At 42.6% G+C, this 20,038-nt stretch overlaps 2 protein-coding genes across 4 annotated transcripts in view; one reads left to right on the top strand and one right to left on the bottom strand.

The window, feature by feature from the left end:
• The window catches only part of plppr4b (phospholipid phosphatase related 4b), a gene marked incomplete at both ends in the record, with an annotated part of 63,777 nt that extends 56,643 nt beyond the window's left edge, over nucleotides 1–7,134 (bottom strand). The window contains one exon of the mRNA XM_079489259.1: nucleotides 7,054–7,134. Coding sequence (XP_079345385.1) covers nucleotides 7,054–7,134 — 81 coding nt within the window. The remainder of the gene's footprint in view (nucleotides 1–7,053) is intronic.
• plppr5b (phospholipid phosphatase related 5b) overlaps nucleotides 1–20,038 on the top strand; it is a gene marked incomplete at its 5' end in the record, with an annotated part of 206,257 nt that overhangs the window by 5,610 nt on the left and 180,609 nt on the right. For 2 of the 3 annotated variants that reach the window (XM_079490196.1, XM_079490193.1), the window contains one exon: nucleotides 11,836–12,099. The exons of the other annotated variant lie outside the window; for it this stretch is intronic. Of the gene's footprint in view, nucleotides 1–11,835; nucleotides 12,100–20,038 lie in introns of those variants that run through there. 3 annotated transcript variants of the gene reach the window in all.

The following is a 20,038-nucleotide window of genomic DNA, read 5'->3' as shown; positions in this document are numbered from 1 at the left end:
TTTACTATTTTGAAAAACCTTTTAAAATAGTTCAAATTGCCGATCTACAAGCTCACAACGTGTCTGTGTAGATTGGCTAGTTGAACAATTTTAAAAGGTTTTTCAAAATAGTAAAAAATGGCGGTGTTACAGTGAATTTGGTGACCTGCCGACATATGAGACCATCTTGTGGACTTCACATAACTTACACGGAGCTCTTTCAATACTTGGCCTGAATTAACCCATTTTGGGCGGGAACCCCTTTTGGTGTTTTAAGTATTATGTTATACTTTAGCTATTGTCAAATAGCAGATCTACAAGCTCGTAGCACGGCACCGAGTGCCGCGCTCCGAGCTTGTAGGTCTGCTATTTTTTTTTAAATCGTGAAAATGTGGTGCAAATTTGGAATATATATCCTTTCAGAGTCCCTGCTGCATGGAACAACATATTTTGAGATGGAGGCTGGAGGCCAAATACATATAATTCTAGGGGTCCTTGACATGAAATAGTTTGAGAACCACTGACATAGAAACAGTGGTTTATCAGAAAACTGTCATGAAATAAGTGTCAGAGCTGAAATCGACATGTAAATATGAAATAAATGCTTAAACATGTAGCTAGGTGTAATGTTAGAGACCACAGAAGTGAACCTTTCAAACGAAAATTCAAAAAAATCCAATGGCAGTCCCTCAGTCAAATTTAGTCACATTTGTAGAATCGGCCTCAGGTCTAAATACAGTTAAGTTGAACTCAATGATTTACGTTCGGACACTGACGTTATGTGATGGCCTACACCAGGGGTTCTCAACCCGTGGGTCGCGACCCCTCGGGGGGTCGCCAAATTATTTTAGGGGGTCCCCAAATTATTTAAAAAAAAAAAAAATAGCAGACCTACAAGCTCGTAGCTATGAGCTTGTAGATCTGCTATTTTTCAATAGCTAAATTATAACAATGCTTAAAACACCAAAAGGGGTTCCCGCCCAAAATGGTTTAAGGTTATTGTAGCAGTCAATTTATATTGGGGGTCGGGAGGGGGCGGGGCGGGGGTCCAGAGACATTGCCAAAGCATTTCCGGGGGTCCCCGGCCAAAAACTTTGAGAACCCCTGGCCTACACAACACAATTGTCACTTCAGCAATTCACCAACTCCACCGTAACACCGTCATGCTGGAGTGAGCGAGTGGCTGAGATGTTGGGTATTGGAATTCAGCTTAGCTGCCCCTGATGAGCAGGTCGGTGTTCTCTGCCGTCAATGTGATGTCATTGCACATTGTAAAGCGCTTTGGATAAAGCCAATCATATATATAAATGCAGCATTTTATACCAAATAAACACTGACGATTTCACAGTGCAGATTATATGGTCCCATTGCAGAAAAAATATATAGAATATGTAAATAAAAAATGTATATCAAAGTGTGTGTGTGTGTGGGGGGGGGGGGTCCTTGAAATGAAAAAGGTCGAGAATCACTGCTGTTGTTGCACCTCGACCATACCAAAGAGCTGATGTGTGTGTGTGTGTGTGTGTGTGTGTGTGTGTGTGTGTGTGTGTGTGTGTGTGTGTGTGTGTGTGTGTGTGTGTGTGTGTGTGTGTGTGTGTGTGTGTGTGTGTGTGTGTGTGTGTGTGTGTGTGCGTGTGCGTGTGTGCGTGCGTGCATAATAATCCAGCATTGAATTGAATCATGGTTCAGTGCTGACCTAGTTTACAAGCCCCCTACTGTTGCTAGAAATGCACTGCTGAGAGAACACACACACACACACACACATTCTTCCACCGTGTGCCATACTAACGCATGATATGGAATCTGTCAGATGGATGCAATGTGATACACTTACACTGACTTACTGTAGCCTATAAGCCTATAAGCTGTTATTATTATTATTCACACTTGAGCGGACTCTAGGGGGTCCACAGTGAAATGTGTTAACGTGGCATGATAGCATTTAGAATAGACAGCATATGATGTAGACATAGCATTCTATAGTAGTGTATACTTATAGTTTCATTGTACTGTTATTGCACTGTTCTTTGTTTACTTATCGTCCTAGTTGACAATTTCTATGCATTTGATGTTGTGGTGTTCTTGCTTACTGTAAATCACTCTGGATTAGAGATACAAAGAGCTATTAAAGGAGAATTCCATTTGGTCCCCACCAAAGAGGTCCAGGTGTTTTTTTTGTGCAAAAACTCCTTATTGGCTATTTCCCCTATCATAAGCCCTCAATGAATTGCATTGAATTGAATGGGAATTGAATGGGGCTATGGGGTTTTGTGCTAATTCGCTTATTTCCATCGAAATAAGTAGTAAAGTGTGCCGCTTGGGATACTATTTACATTATGAAGAGAGGATATATACAAAAAAATATTAATTTTGAGCGATGGAAATAAGCGAATTAGCACAACACCCCATAGCCCCATTCAATTCAATGCAATTCATTTAGGGCTTATGGTAGGGGAAATAGCCAATAAGGAGCTTTTGCACAAAATAACACCTGGACCTCTTTGGTGGGGACGTAACAACTACAAATAAAGGTAAGAAAGCCTTCTAGCATGGAATTCTCCTTTAAGAGCGACTACTAAATGCCTAAATTGTAAATTGCATAAAAGGCCATGATTGACATTGCACGTGCGGCCCCCCCAAAATAATCACTAAAACACTAACACACAACATTCATGTTAAAACCTAATAATCCATTTTCACGATTTCATGATGATTCATGTTTATTTTCTTTGTGATACCGAACTTTACCACTTAAATCCTCTATAGGCTACTTGTTGAAACACACCTGAGTACTTAGGCCTCACTCAGACCTTCACAACAGATTGTTGTATAGCTGATGCATGACTGAGACTTGTTTACTGATGCAAGCTCGCAATTCATTTCCAATGGGAGTCACATAGCATCCAACAATGTTGTATGCTAGATGCGAAAGTGTGAGTGAGGCCTTAGTCTGTGCTTATTTCCTTCCATACCAAATCTCTTTGCCAGAAATAGCAGATCTGCAAGCTCACAATGCGTTGCGAACGATGCATTGCGACACATTTGCGAGTTTGTAGATCTGTTTTTTCTGGCAAATGTTCCCTCCACAATGGGGGGCATTGCATTGGGGTTAGAGACAGTGGTTAAAGTATACAATGTGGCGGCTGTGGCTCAGGAGGTAGAGCAGGTCGTCCAATGATCCCTGGGTCGTTGGTTCGAATCCCGGCTCCTCACATGTCGAAGTGTCCTTGGGCAAGACACTGAACCCTACATTGCCTCCAATGAGTTGGTCGGTGTGAGCTCGCCACCATTGGTGTCTGAATGTGGGAAGTGATGACGCTGGCGTCGACTGTTCGCCACTTCACCTCTCAATGTATGAATGAATGAACCATTGTAAAGCGCTTTGAGCACTTGGAAAAACGCTATAAAAATGCAATTCATTAATGTTAGTTGGTTTCATTGATCCAAGCCAGAACACAAAAACACGTCCTCTGGAAATGCATGCGGCCCATCCATCTGACCACCCATCCATCTGACCACCCATCCATCTGACCACTTAACACCAGACGGACAGCTCCGAGATTTTAAAGTGGGCCGTGATTAGGGCTGTCATGATTACAAATGTAAGCTGACAAAAGTATAGGCTACTATAGACAGATAAGAGTTTAAGTCCAAATTTTATTCTGACCCCTCCACGAAAACGCCTAGTTGTCCTGACCCCTTATCCATAATTTATACATTATGAAGACTTAAACTGTTATTCGTCTATAGTACTTGTTGTCACACAACTAATTGCTAGAATCACGTCACGACATCTTGTAAGCTTGTAGATCTGCTATTTCCGCAATTTTTGAAAGATTATTGAAAATACATTTTCAACATGGAAACGATTGACGATTATGCAAAAAAATAATTGCGATTATCTCAAATAATTAGAGATTAGGTGATTGTGTAATAATTGTGACTAGGCCTAGCCGTGATCCACAAAAGCTTGGGAACGGCTGCTCTTCAGATGGCGTATTCATGTGAGTGCGATGCATTACATCAGAGAATCGCCCCAACGCTTGTCAGGGAGAGAGGGACTGTTTGGATTGGCAGTGATTCTCAATCGTTTTTCTTCCAAGGACCCCGATTTGGTAAATGGTAAATTGCGAATTCATACAGCGCTTTTATCCAAAGCGCTTTAAATAAATTGTGTATTATATTCACCCATTCATACACCGATGGCGGAGGAAACCATGCAAGTCACCAACCTGCACATCGGGAGCAATTAGGGGTTCAGAGTCTTGCTGAAGGACAACTTCGACACTAACTCTGGGGGAGCCCGCGGCATCAAACTGGGAACCTCACGGTTCCCATCCGGTCGTTCTACCGGTCACTCTACCCCTGAGCCACTGCCACCCATGCCACTGTGACTGTTTGATATGCATTACATACAGGTAGGTTTACATTTCTGACTAATTAAGTAATCAATCAATCAATCAATCAATCAAGCCCAAGCGACTCCCATTTCACACAAGCTTTCCTTTTTTTGTATCTCTAGGACCACAATCTACACTGTAAAATTGTGTAGAAATGGAACCAAATAAACCCTTATACAGGTCCATTTGGTTCCATTTGCACACTCTCAGAGTTACAGAACTGTAATGGCTTTTCAGATGAGGAGCAATTGCCGTTCATTTTCAATGAGAGGCGAGTTGTCTGTCTGTGGTCACCAGGTATTCCCACTGAACCGAGCGTCACTTGTATCACGTCACATCTTAAAAGGCCCTTAATGGTCCATTTGGTTCCCAACTATAAATCATTTAGATGGAGACCACCTGGACCCCCCCCCCCCCCCCCACCCCCCCCCCCCCCGAGGACCCCTGGGGGGTTGGGGGGGGGGGTTGGGGGGGGGGGGGGGGGGTCCCACGGGCCCCGCATTGAGGGGCAGAGCTAATAGGAATAAAAATGCTTCATTTCCAATGCAAACCCGTGATGCATGATGACAATTTGATTCTGTTCCCCACAGGCTGGAGGAGTGAACTGGAGCGTGGATAACCCGCCTGGCAGTGCAATGTGCAACAGTCTCGAGCCCCGTTTATATTTTGCCCCGTGACGGTGTCGTGCGCGGAAAATAGGCGATCCACTTGCTCACTTATACCCCTATCTGTATCTGTCCTGTGTCTCATATACTGCTACTCCAATTTCTCTTGCGGTATCAATAAAGATTGATTGTGTCTGTCTGTCTGTCTGTCTGTCTGTCTGTCTGTCTGTCTGTCTGTCTCCAACGTGTCAGCAGCACTGTCTCCAACATGTCACCTCTGTCTTTATCATGTCACCACTGTCTCCAACATGTCACCTCTGTCTTTATCATGTCACCACTGTCTCCAACATGTCACCTCTGTCTTTATCATGTCACCACTGTCTCCAACATGTCACCTCTGTCTTTATCATGTTAGCACTGTCTCCAACGTGTCAGCACTGTCTCCAACATGTCAGCACTGTCTCCAACATGTCTCCTCTGTCTCCAACATGTCACCTCTGTCTTTATCATGTCACCTCTGTCTCCATTATCTCACCACTGTTCACCCCACAGTGAACCATAAACAAAATCGCCTACGCTATTTCTTTGGCTATACCACTGTCTCCAACATGTCACCTCTGTCTTTATCATGTCACCACTGTCTCCAACATGTCACCTCTGTCTTTATCATGTCAGCACTGTCTCCAACGTGTCAGCACTGTCTCCAACATGTCAGCACTGTCTCCAACATGTCACCTCTGTCTCCAACATGTCTCCTCTGTCTCCAACATGTCTCCAACATGTCACCTCTGTCTTTATCATGTCACCTCTGTCTCCATTATCTCACCACTGTTCACCCCACAGTGAACCATAAGCAAAATCGCCTAAGCTATTTCTTTGGCTATACCGTCAATTCCATAAGTCATCCGAAGCGTTAATTTTGTAACCGCGAGTTAGCAACGATTTAGATTTTAGTAAGTAAGGAGTCGCTAACATCCCGGTTTTTATCACCTCAATCTGAGAAAGGATTCAGAGAAATGCGGCCAAAGATCGCGGTCATTACAGGAGTCTATGGAGTGTCCATCTTGGTCAGGGCAATAGGACTTGTTTACCGCTGTTAAAAAACTCTGGAAACTTGAGTTTGGCAGCCAATGAGCCAGAGAATCAATGTTATACATTTATCAACACAATAACCGCATGCATGTTTTATACTTTGTCGCACAATGTTATGCAGTGTTTTGAAAATATACCGGCATATGCTCAACATGGGGTCAATGCGACCCAACATATAAGATATTTTCACTATTTTCAAAAGTTGCCTATAATGACATGCCGGGATTATGGATTGCTTACTAATGAATTACTTTTTTAACACATCGGTTATCAGCATTTCTTTTTATCATCACTTCAACCGAGTAGTTCGATTCACTGTTGCACCCTTATAGCCACGACTGTCCCCATCTGACCACCTCATCATGCCATGGCCTCTATCCTATATACACAGGCAGCCTAAAAACTATCAATCTTGTCTCCACAAAATATTTATATAGACTGCAGCTGCATTATTATTATTATTATTATTATTATTATTATTATTATTATTATTATTAGTATTATATTAGTAGTAGGCTAGTAGTAGTAGTTTTATGTATTAGTAGCCTATAGCCTATAGGCTACTATAAGTGCACATAGTTCTGATTCACCTGTAGAGATCAAATCCATTGTCAATTGTAGCTGTTCGATTCGTGATAGCCTACTGTGTGTAAGATCGTGCCAGAATCAGAAATCTCGTCAACTATACGGTGGACCTTTGTGTCGTTTGTCCGTGTCTGGTGGTGGTGGTGACCAATGCAATCCATGTTGTGCACCGATTTAGACACACAGACTAGACAGACAGACAGGACACTATAGCCTGCCTGGCTGCCTGCAAATTGCAATGACAATGTAGGTTAAACATGACAATGACATGCTGTGATTGGCCTTGTATATATAATAACCTGTAAATGAGTGTGACCATGCAAACGGCTGAGAGGAGAGACACACAGAGAGAGAGAGAGGGGATGAGAGAGCATCATCATCATCAAACGCACCTCAACGAAATAGAAGCAGGGCAGGAGGCTCACGCTGTCTTTGGTCAACATCACCGCCTTGTCCCTGGAAGACGAAGCCATGGTCGGGTTGGATCAGAATGATTATCCTCGATCCTTCCTGGCTCTGTCTGTGAGAAGCAGCAGCCCTGCTCTGCTGCTCTGCTGCTCTGTGGGATGGATGGACGGATGGATGGATGGATGCAGAATTGCACGCTCCTCCGTGCCAAGATCATAAGCGCACGGCTGCCGCAGCTCCTTCTCGCTCCAATGGCTCCATGTGGATAAATTAAACAACACAAAAATCAAGTGAAGTGTGTGGGTTAATTATCGGAGACGACGTGGCGCACAGCGTGCACCAGGCGATATATTCGACGTGACACTCTCGATAATCCCGGCGCCAGTCGGTTTTATAGTGCGTATGGTGTTGACTGTGACTGTCTGTGTGTGTGTGTGTGGGGGGGGGGGGGGGGCTGGAGCGCACAGAGAGAGAGAGAGAGAGAGAGAGAGAGAGAGAGAGAGAGAGAGAACCGGTCGGGGAGCGTGTAGTGGCTGCTATATGATGGAGCGCTTCTGTTTTTTCTATATGCCACGGCCACGGGCACGGGGCACCTTACGTGCGCAAGCGCACTGCTAGGAAGGATGATCTGTGAATTGGCTCCAGCTGGTTCTCATGAAGTTAGCCTAAACATTTTTATTTCAGCAGGACCCTGGCCTATACTAACTCTGAGTGCACAAAATTATATACATGCTCACTTATACATTAGTCTATAGGCCTAATAAACCTAATATAAAAAGAGTAAAGGGTTTTTTTGTGAGTACAATATTGATTGTTCAACTGTGTTGTTAATGGGGTGGCAGCTATAGCTATATAATTATACCAAACTCAGAACATTAAACCCAAATGCACACACTAGTACACCCGGGTATATTTTACCCATGCAATATAATAAATAACATAATACTATATTAGTAAAAGTACAACAATTTCCATGGGACATTGAGGTATTTAAAGGGACATTTCACCGCTGGAAGAAACTGCATGCAGTCACTCAATGTTAATAGTATTTGAATATAGTAGATAACAGTAGCACAATTTGAAATGTACACCCTTATGGCCAGAACAGTAATGAAGTCTGTGTGTTTGACATACCAATATAGCCTACCGCAGATGTGTCCTTAAAATACAGATCAGTTTTCCACAGACAGACACACGGATGCACGGTCCTGTGAACTGGATCCGAGTTAAGATCACAGGTGAACTTGCCGATAGGCCACCTATACGACAGATATGTCAGAGCAGTGGTTCTCATACGTATTCATTTGAAGGACCCCCAGTTTGGTCCTACGACAGCAGACGGCCCCCATAACTCAGAGTGTCAATATGGAACCAATTGGGCCCGTAAGGATATAGGCCTACAGTACATTCTTATAGAGTTGCAGACCTGCAAGGGTCAATTTTTTGCCCGTCGAATGCCTTTTGAAATTAGATAATATGGCATTGGCAGCCATGGTAAGTCTATGGACTTTTAATGTTTGTGTAGCACACTTTTGTTCCCCTTAATTTTTATCCCACGATTTTTGTAACACATTTAACTCAATTGTCTGATGTAATCCAGGGTGCTACAGTACACTCCCTCTGCCAACCTGGGGAGAGCAACGGACTGACCTCATGCTTCCTTCTATATGCAGGACGAGTCCAAGCCGCTTCTTTTCTCCTGACAGGGGGGAGTTTCCCCAGTTGGACGTATACCGCGAAAGGAACACGTAATTCCAACCAGTTTCTTTCCCCTCCATCAGGCGCCCCGGCTGGCCAGGGAGAGGCAGTTTAGAGACCAGGATCACTGCATGTTCTTTGTGAGGTACCCTATATAGGGGACACAGGGAGAACATGCAAACTCCACACAGAAAGGCCCTTTCGCCAACCCCGCCTCGGGTATGGACGCAGATGACAGCGCTATCGATGCAGGCGCCACCGTGCCCCCCTGTTTATGCGTTTCTGGTGGACGTGTTATTGTCCACTCATGGTGTACGTATGTCCGTGGCAAACAATATATACAGATATCCACCACAAGCCAGCAATGGCGATGAGCTGGACTGTGCCTTCACTGGACCATTCTCACATGTCCCAGGAATGGGTGAACCAAAGAAGAAGTTCCCATGCAGAGCATTTTTAATAGGGCCTATTTCTAAAATAATACCCACATTTTGCCCAGATTTTTAGACACTGCCACGTGCTGGTTCAAGAGCTTTTTATTCAATGTCAATAATGCAACGTTTCGGTCCTTCGACCTTCCTCAGGCATGCCTGAGGAACGTTGCATTATTGACATTAAATAAAAAGCTCTTGAACCGCATGCAGCAAGTGGCAGTGTGCGGGTCTCCCTCCTTCTATATACAATCATGGGTGGGCAAAATCTGTGCAAAATGTATATTATTTTAGAAATAGGCCCTATTAAAAAATGCTAAAGAAATGCAGTGTGCGGTGTGCCTACACGTCTGCTGCTCTATATCGCCTATACGCACCTGCTGTTATAGTAAGTCGAGTGTGCGGAAGTCTTCTCTTCAATAGTATTCACACCCATGATTGGAATATTACTTCACCCATTTTGCAACCAGAGCTTATTTTAATGATGTTTAGGACACAAGAAACACTTGCCTGGGGTTTTTGTGTGTGTAATATGTTTTTTTTCCCTTTTTTTTTTACTCATGAAGCCATGTAAATGTCATGAAAATGGTCTCACTTCCTTCCTGCACTCCACACAGCCTCCCCCCTCTCCACAAGGAGGGGGAAGTGCACTAAAGCATTATGGGCATTGTGGGAATTCAGCAATCCAGTCAAACCCTATAGGCTACTGAGGTATATTTTGATGCTGACTTAATATTTTGTAGGCTACTTTTACTCAAGTCAAACTTTGAATACATTACCTTTTTTTAATTTGTAGGCTATTTTATATTGTGGTTTCCACGTTTACTCGAGTTACTTACAAATCATAGTGGGGTTGGATTCCAGCACTGTGTCATGACTCTCTGCAGAGAGTCAGGCAGGCTGGTAAAGAGACACCGTCCGCTGCATACTAAGTGATGAGTATGAATAAGACACCTGTTGTGGTTGTTGGAGCAGTGAGGATGGAATGAGAGTACATACATCCCATAGCCCGGAGGGACGGCCGCGCTGTCATTGGGGCATAGCTGTTTGTCAGGCAACGGTTCTGAAACGTTGGCATTTTTTTTGACAACACAATTTTAAAATGTTTTTTTTTGTTGTGGCTTTCGCCTTTATTTTATATTTGTTATAGAGGGACAGACAGTAGGCTGACAGGAAATGGGGAGAGAGATGGTGGGGTGACGGTGACATGCAGTGAAGGCCGTCGGGATCGGGAGTCGAACTCGCGGCAGGCTTGGGCTATCGGCCAAGGTGCCTGGACCGCTGAGCCACGGCCCAAGCCTTGACAACACAATTTTGAGAGGCACTAGCCCCTCCTATGCCGAGCTTTGTGTGTACCCCATAGCGATTATTTCATTGGCTGAGCACCCCATAGCGATAATTTGATTGGCTGGGCAATGTACGTAAATGGTAAATGGTGCATTTATATAGCGCCTTTATCCAAAACGCTTTACAGAGATTGTGCATTACATTCACCCACACTGATGCCAGAGGAAACCACCAACTAGCACATCGGGAGCAATTAGGGGTTCAGAGTCTTGCTCAAGGACACTTCGACACTGACTCTGGGGGAGCCCGGGTTCGAGCTGGCAACCTTGAGGTTTCCATCCGGTCACTCTACCCCTGAGCCACTGCCGCCCCAATATATATATGCTATATATTGAGGATAAAAAGTGAGGACAGAGAATTGAGGATGCCAATTGGCCGGAATGTTATGATTGATGTATGATTGATTGATTGATTGAATAGTTTATTGGACAGAATGTATTAACAGCAACAGAGTACAGTCAAACACTCCAAAAGGGATAGCGCCAAAAAAGTGCTTGCGGTCTTGTTTCCAGTAGCCTATATATGTATGAAGATAAGAGCGCCCCTCACTTCACACAAGTGTGATTTTTTACATTACATTTGAGGTAAAAAATACAAAACAAAAAACAAACAAACAAACAAAAAAAGCCTGATTTACTGCAGACTACATTTTAGGAGACACCATTGCCCACATTTACAAATTTAAATAATACAATTACAGAGCAACTAGATTATCAATATCTTATTATTGATTAAATAGACAGACTATGATTTTAGTAAACATTTATTAAAGAAGATCATTGCATCACTGTGTATTTCCATTATTTTATTCTCTGTGAAGATATAAACCATTATTGCGTACCTACTTTGTTGAAAAGTATTATTATTATTATTAATATTAACATTAACATTAACATTAACATTAACATTAACATTAACATTAATATTAATATTAAACTACAATGCAGGGCAAACATCGTAATACAAATACTTTTACGCAAGTAAAAATTACTTTTTTACAGGTCCCTGCTGTAGCCCTACTGTAACAGAGGATCTTATTAAATCTTAGCCTAATACTGTGGTATTTCAAATAGAGTAGCTTTTCTTCCACCATTGTTGTTTAATTCAACCAGTATCAAATTCAGTCTCCCCAATATAAACAAGTACACAACGGGTTGTCTGGGACAACCAAGCAGCCAATCACAACTCGGACCGTCCATCTTGGGCTATGGGATCTTTACAAAAAGAAGAAGAAGAAGAAAGAAAACTCTGCTGACAGCTGAGAGGAGGGGGCTTGACGCTTAACCCGTGTCGCGCATGCGCCGCGCCGTGGCCAGAGGTAGACCTCTAGGCAGTTTACAGTGCGGTCTGTTTAAAAACAAAAGATAAATAGAATCTAGATCTAATAATAGACCACCCTCCCTCGCATCCTGATTCTACCTGGACCGTCCGACCTGCGTAGAGGAGTGCACGCCGGTCCCATATTAGATGGACTCGCACTGACGAGAGACACTGCTGGCTGCACAGTGCACAGACACAGGTGCATGAGAGAGAGAGAGCTGCATGTTCCACAAGGTAGGATATAACTGTCCTGTTTGTTACTGTACGACTGTCTGTTTTAGGCTACAGTGTGTTGTGTTTAACAGCAATGCACCACAACACAGCCCAGCCACTGGTGTAGCCTATAACTGCTGCAGTGATAAATATGCAGTGTGGAGGAAAAATGTACTCAAAGGAATTCAAAACTTACTTGAGTAAAATCTTGAGATGTAGTGAAGTACGTAGAAGTAAAAGTAGGCTACTGGAAAATGGTAAAGTAAAATAAAAACTGTTGTAGGCCTACTTATGTAAATTATAGTTACTCTCTAGCTCTGGTCCATAGCCCAAGGCATTTAGAGCTATGGACCAGAGCTAGTTAAACTTTCCACCATTGGTGGTACATGGTCAGTAATATTGATTACAGGCATAACTTTCAGAGGTGGACTATCTTATGTTGAAAATATGTTCTGGTACTGGTACTGTACGCTGTAGTACTTTTTGCTAGTCACTCAATAGTGTTTGTTCAGTAAAACAGGATCGAGTCTCCCTGTCTCTCCAGCCCTTTAGTAACAGAAAATGCATTTTCAGGTGGGAATGGTTTTATCCAATAAGTCTAGTTATAAGTGGATTTGGAAGTGATGACACCATGAAGTGAGCAGAGACATATCTGCTCTGTACTCTGTTGCTGTTAATACAGAGCAGATCAGAGGCAGGAACGTAGGGACGCGCAGCTAACCAGTCCCGGTGCTGGAGGCGGTACAATGGGAAGTTAATAAGGAAGTCAAGGAAGGAAAGAAGAGAGAATTTCAGAGCAGCCAAAACGGTCAAACAAAAAAAAAATACTTAACGGCTTCTGCGCCAAATAAAAATTCTCTGACGTTTCCGTTGTCTCCTATAGCCGATATATGCTTCTTTTGAAACATCTCACCACCACCAATTTCAGCACGGCCAGCACGGAGGGTATTTACATCTGTATACCATATCGCGTGGGATAAATGCATACCCTACAGCCTACATAAAGTAAACAAACTTTACGGAGGGTCCCGAGAGGGGCTAGCAGACACAATACGCTGATGGATTGGTAGCCTGCTCTCTCCTGATTGGCTGAAAATGGCAGCTGCCAAGGGTTACTGAAGAAACATTCCATAGCAATGATGTATCAGAAAATAGTGCTTTAACATTTTATAACAAAAACATTTTGTTTCAACCAAAATATAATTTACCCTGCACTGTTAGTGATCATGTTTTGTTGAAATATAGTTTTGTATTCCTGTCTGTCATTGCAATAACAGCGATCTCTCCAGCTTCAGTATACACGCAAAATTCATTTTCAGGTCAGGATAACAATTTTAACCAATCAGGGGAAAGGACTCATATACACGGTTGGAGAAACAGAAAATATCAAAGTGACATTGGAAGTGATGAAACAAACTAACACATTTAGTGCACACAACATTGTAACTGGATCATAGTTTAACCCACTGGTTTCCAAACACTGACCCGTTTGGGGGTCGTGGACACATTCGTATGGGTCCCTTTGTTTATTGTTTCATGGGGTGCGTTCGGAAACACCGCACCGGGAGCGCACTAGCCTATTGTTTGCATTGTACAGTGCGCTTTTTCTGAACGCGCCCCTAGGTTTTGTTTTTAATATTATTTGAAAACATTTTCAAAAAGCATTCCCCCCAAAAAGCTAAACTTTTCATGAATTTCAAAACAAAATTCAATGATTTTCTTCCCAGTAATTTCATCAAGAAATCAAAGACAAATCAAAGAAATTCCAAAAATTAGAAAACGTTTAATAAGTAGTGAAAAATTGCCAATCTACAAGCTCACAAGTACAACACATTTTCTATAGAGGGTATGAAGTGAGTTTAACGTAATTTAATGCAATCAGATAGGACTTTTCTGTTGGATAACTTCCAGGTATGATGATGATGTCACGCATACAGTATACTCTCTATCATAGATATTAAAACAAATAGATGTCTCATTGGCCGCTGCAGTTTCTTGGAGCCATGTGTGTCGAAGGAGGGGCGGAACAATTTTCGCTGGGGGCAGAAGTACGCCGGAAGTGTGGAAGGCACGCTACATCACGCTGCCACTCAAGTGACTACGGGCCAATCACAGCCCGGGACTTATCAGACCCGAACATGCACTCTGTGACGCACGCTTATGCCTCCGCTGTGCTTCGCAAGGAATCTCTGGGTTTTTTGCCCCGTCTCGAGAACATACGCCCCAGAGCCGGAAGAGGCGTCTACCTTTATATGTCTATGGCCTCTATCTGAAGACTAATTTCTTCAGGCTCCACCTTAGCCCGTAGCACTTGCCATAGCACTTGCCTTGACGATCTTATGCAAAGTCAGATGCCAGCAGCCAGGTTCATCTGTTGGCCTGGCATCCTATAGTTTGTATATTTTCAATGTACATATTCTTTATTTTTGAGGGGCTCTAGCCGCTCCTATATACAGGTTTAATGTTTGTTTTTAGTTCAATGTTTGTTTTAAAAACGCCATTGACAATGAAGGGAACATTTACGTCATATTGTCCATCATTACATCATATTGTCTCTTTATTGTTAATGGCATTTAATGTGTTGGCACCGTTTGTTTTACATCACCATTACATCACCTAATCAACATGAGTTAGACTTTAATATATTAGCGCCCTTCACACGGGTGTGATTTTTCTATATTCTGTTTGTGTAGACTGATGATAGGTTCTTGGTTTACCTATGACCCTATTAGATCTCTACACTGTCTATGCATTTGATGTATTACCTTGTGTTTACCCTGCTTACTGTAAATTGCTCTGGATGGAGGAGAATCTGCTCTTAATTGTAAATTGTAGATTGTTCCGGTTTTTCATATTCCATTCTGATGGCTACGATTGGCTTCCACAGTTTGCGGAAGTGGCCTGTCGCCCAGGTTGCTGTATGAACGTTGCAATGTCCATTCCAAGGTTTCCGTTTCATCCATGCATTTATTTAACAGGGGAACAGGCACTGATATTGCAGTCACAAACTGTGTGTCGTTTCTAAGCAAGCAAGCAAAGTTTGCAAACAAACACAATACATGTTGGCTTCTTCTTCTTTCGTGTGTCATCGTCAGATGTCCAGTTGTTGGCAAAATGGCAAGCTAAATAGAGAGAGAACAAATATCAAGGACATGAATTGGGCTATACAAAATTAGGTCACAATGCTCAAATATCAGAGTGGAGTTCCGAGTTAGCCTGACTTTTCATTTTGTTTCACTCCATTATTCAGTCTGAAAGCTCTCTCAGTGCAGCCGTTTTCTGAAAAGGGGGCATGGCCAAAGTGAGGCTCTTTCGATCATTAGGTTAGAGTTTCAACCCTGAAAACCTCACCTCCGACAGTGTCACCACCAGACCCCTGAATCGCTCCGCAGATGTAAATGGTACGAATGTGACGGACAGAAGAGCCCAGGTCATTAAGCAGATGGGTATACTATAGAGCGTCGCAGTCCCGCCCCCTTTCATGACGACGCCAGGCCCAGGAAATGAATCACAATGCATTTTTCCCATAGACATTTCAAAAAGTATTTATTTAAAGACCTTTTAAGCGTCGTACGAAGCCAACTCGAGTCGTGACAAATCATGACAACACACACAATATTTTGGACCAAACAAATAATTACATAGAAGAAAAACAACAAAAAAAGTGTTGTAACCTGCCGTATTTTTCTACTTTCTAATTCTTTGTTTGGCCCGAAAAATTGTGTTTGTTGTCATGATTTGTCACGACAAGAGTTGGCTTTGTCCGCGGTTTAAACGTCTTTAAATAAATACTTTCTGAAATGTCTATGAGGAAAATGAACGGAGAATCATTTCCTGGGCCCTGGTAGGGGGCGGGACTGCGACGCTCTATTGGAGATGGAGTGGAATGCTGAGGGATTGTGGTTTTTGTAGTTCAGTTGGGCTCATGTTGTTCATGTCGGTGGTGGAGCTTGTAGTTTGTGTCAGGCGTTAGGTTGCCATGCATGCACTACTGTAGGTCAGGTGTCAAGCTGAATTAAGTGTCAATGATATGCAGTAAATTGTCCAGTTGTCCATTTTCTGTTGGCTATCTTCACTCAATTAATGCAACATAATACTTTACTGTAAAGAAGAGTCTGTATTTATTTATTCAAAAGCAAAGTTTAAAGTGAAAGTTCTACAATAAAGTTGCAGTGCTGGCCAATTAACGAGCCAACAGCCCAAATACAAGGCAGCAAACAGAACAGTATTCTGCTCCTTTTCATTTAACAGAACCGAGAACTGTTTTCTGGGTGTTTGTTCCAGATATAGGTGCATGGAAAGGAAAAAAAAACAAACAAAAAAACTGAATGCTGATTCACCACATTCATGCAGTTTTCACTCTGGGGACTGAGCACAGACGTGTCCCAGACGACCTAATTAGTGAACAGGCCAGACTAGGCCAGACAGGGTAGTTTATAACACAAACACACACACACATGCAACAACAAGTCCCAATGCTACCAGCAAAGCTTCTCAGTGGTGGAAAGTCATTCAATACATTTACTTAAGTATTGTACTTAACTACACTTGAGGTGTTTGTAATTAACAATACTTTTACTTCTACTCCACTATATTCTCGTCGGATCCAGATATTGTACTTTATACGCCACCACATTTATTTGAAAACTTTAGTTGCTTTGTAGATTGCGATTATTATTACAAAACATTAAAGCACCACTTCACCACTTTTCAACCTATCTTCATATAATAGGTCCTCACTAATAATCATGAAAAAAAAAAATACTCGGTCTGTCTCTCATAGGAGGGCTGTGGGCAGTTCAGAAACCGTCCTCCAGTGACATCATCGATGGGGAATACAAGCTAATAGAAATTGCAGGCTTTAGTTTCTAGTCCTGTGAAGTTGCAATGTGAAAATGGAAGCCATCGTTCTCACGATAATGAAAATCTAAACCATTTTTGTAAAAGAATCTTGTTTAAAAAAAAAAATCTGCCTAATGATGATTACACAGCCCTCCTATGAGACACAGACTGAGTAGAAAAAAATCGTGCCATTTTATCATGATTATTAGTGAGGACCTATTATATGAAGATAGGTTGAAAAGTGGTGAAGTGGTCCTTTAATCATTGATCAATTAACATGAATCACTTCAGCCCTATATGCGTCACGATGCAACACATTGCGAGCTTGTAGATCTGCTATTTTCTAAAGATTGTTATACATTTGAAAACTTGTGAAACCAACGGGGCATTCTTTCAATACTTTGAAGTACATTTTGATGCCAATACTTTTGTACTTTTACTCAAGTACATTTTTAGTTCCATTTGAGTACTTTTCCCACCACTTCTGTATATGGCTTTAAGCAACTATAGTCGACTATTCAACTAGTGAATAGTCGACTAGTAAACCCACTAGTTGACCTTGTTGGTACTAGTTGACTAGTTGATAAGATTATTATTATTATTTTTTTTACATAATAGGTAGTTAACCCATTTGGACGGGAACCCCTTTTGGTGTTTTAAACATTATGTTATAATTTAGCTATTGAAAAATAGCAGATCTACAAGCTCATAGCGCGCCACCGAGTGGCACGCTATGAACTTGTAGGTCTGCTATTTTTGAAAAATCGTTAAAATGTGCCTCAAATCTTTCCGAAAATTGTCATGATTTAGAAAACTTTTTTTTTAAATTTCGACGTCAGGCCTGAATGGGTTAAACAACTAGTCGTACTAGTAAACTAGGCAACTAGTCAACTAGTACAAATCACTAGAAGCGAATGCCCTGTGTCCACAGTGTAACATGCGATCCACCCATGCGACGGCGAAACAGCTTTCTCTTCTCTTCCTGCCTATGTTAATGCATGCATAGTAATGCAATCTGTGCTCACTGCGCAAAAATGATCTCCCCTCATGTGACCTTAGCTGCTGCATCTTAAATATGTGAGCGCTAAAAGAGTCGAGCCGGTGTTTACACCGCAGGCATTCAGCTCATCCAGAGGGTGACAGGAGGGTATATATCAGGGTTCCCCAATAGGCGGCCCGCAGGCCGTTTGTGGCCCGCGGAGCGCCCCCCTTGGGGCCCGCGGAAGAATTTCAAAAATTTGGTGGGGGTCCCAGATATAAATGGCATTAAATGGGGGTCAGTAGCCTATGCATGTCAAACTGGGCATCCTTTTCAAATGGGGTCCTGCCCTGAAAATGAATTTTCAGGGCAAGACCTCGACCTCTCGCGTGCGGACTCGGCCCCCAGCCTGGTACCCTAGTCAAAATATGGCCCTCGAGGAAAATTAATTGGGGAACCCTGGTATATATGATTACTTCATAGAAGTGTACATTTTTTGTACGTCTTTTTAAATGTTCTGATGAATTGAAAATGGAGGGAGGGAGGGGAGACCCTGATGTAAACGAGTCTTAGTGCTTATTCTGGTTTTGTATTGACCTGTGTCTTTGACTTTGAGCTGTTATATAATAATGGAGCCATGCGATCCGTTCTCATATCAATAAACTTCGTCTTTTGATCAATACTTCGTCCTGGGCGTCGGGCGTTACTAATAGAAAAGACAAAGAACTTCGTCCTGGGTGTTGGGGGTGTTTTAACAGCTGCAGTCCCCACCACAAAAACATGAAAAAAACCAATCAGACACTATACATTTACATTACATTACCCTGAGCGAAAACGATAATGTATCAGAGGTATGAAACAGCTACTATAATTGCTATTTGAGTTTAAGACTTTTTCAGACGTTTTTTTTTCTTCTACATTTGGAAACTTGAAACGGGACTTTTGGTACTTTAAGTATATTTTGATGCCAGTACTTTCATCCTTTTACTCAAGGAGGCCTACATTTTGAATTCCTGACTTGTAGCGGAGTATTTCTATATTGCAGCATTGCTACTTTTACTTAAGTAAAAATCACACTTTGTATTACGTAAGTGACGGGCGCTTTTATCAACACACATCACATCATCATACATCACATTTGTGGTACACACAAACACACAAAGCTATAGCCAATCAAATCCCCACAAATGTGATGCACACAAAGCTGGGCATACGAGGCAAACACTAGTAATGTATTCCAGTGTTTGCCTGTTTTTGAGGGTGCTGTTTGCCTGTTTTTAGTTCAATGTTTGTTTTAAAAACGCCATTGACAATGAAGGCAACATTTACGTCATATTGTCCCTCATTACGTCATATTGTCTCTTAATTGTTAATGGCATTTAATGTTTGTGTTGGCACCGTTTGTTTGACATCATCACTACATCACCTAAATCAACATGGGTTAGACTTTAATACATTCGCGCCCCTCACTTCACACAGGTGTGATTTTTATTTTGAATTTGTATGTACAGCATTGTGTGGGGACTGCGGCTGTAAACTAGCATCAAGTTGCTAAATCCAGCCCGTCTACGTTGCATCCACACTGAGAAACTGAATAGTGGAGTGGAGGAGAAATGCAACGAGTGTCATGAGGATGTCGGCCAATAAGCTTGCTGCTCCTGACTGCTGAGCTCCATAAGGTCAACAACACAGGTCATGCTGAGGATGCATGCTGTGTTGCTCTCCCTCTCCCCACCCTCTCTCTCTCTGTCTCTCTCTCCCCCCCCCTCCCCTCGCTCTCGCCCTCGCCCTCTCTCTCTCTCACTCACTCACTCACTCACTCACTCACTCACTCACTCACTCACTCTCTCTCTCTCGCCCCCCTCCTCTCTCTCCCTCCTCTCTGTCTCTTTCACTCTCACTCTCACTCTCACTCTCACTCTCACTCTCACTCTCTCTCACTCACTCACTCACTCACTCACTCACTCACTCACTCACTCACTCACTCACTCACTCACTCACTCACTCTCTCTCTCCCCCCTCCTCTCTCTCTCCCTCCTCTCTGTCTCTTTCTCACTCACTCACTCACTCACTCACTCACTCACTCTCTCTCTCCCCCTCCTCTCTCTCTCCCTCCTCTCTCTCTCTCTCTCTCTCTCT

This window comes from Electrona antarctica (genome assembly GCF_951216825.1).
Source record: "Electrona antarctica genome assembly, chromosome: 20".
Lineage (NCBI taxonomy): Eukaryota > Metazoa > Chordata > Actinopteri > Myctophiformes > Myctophidae > Electrona > Electrona antarctica.
This window is presented reverse-complemented; position numbering and strand designations above follow the sequence as displayed.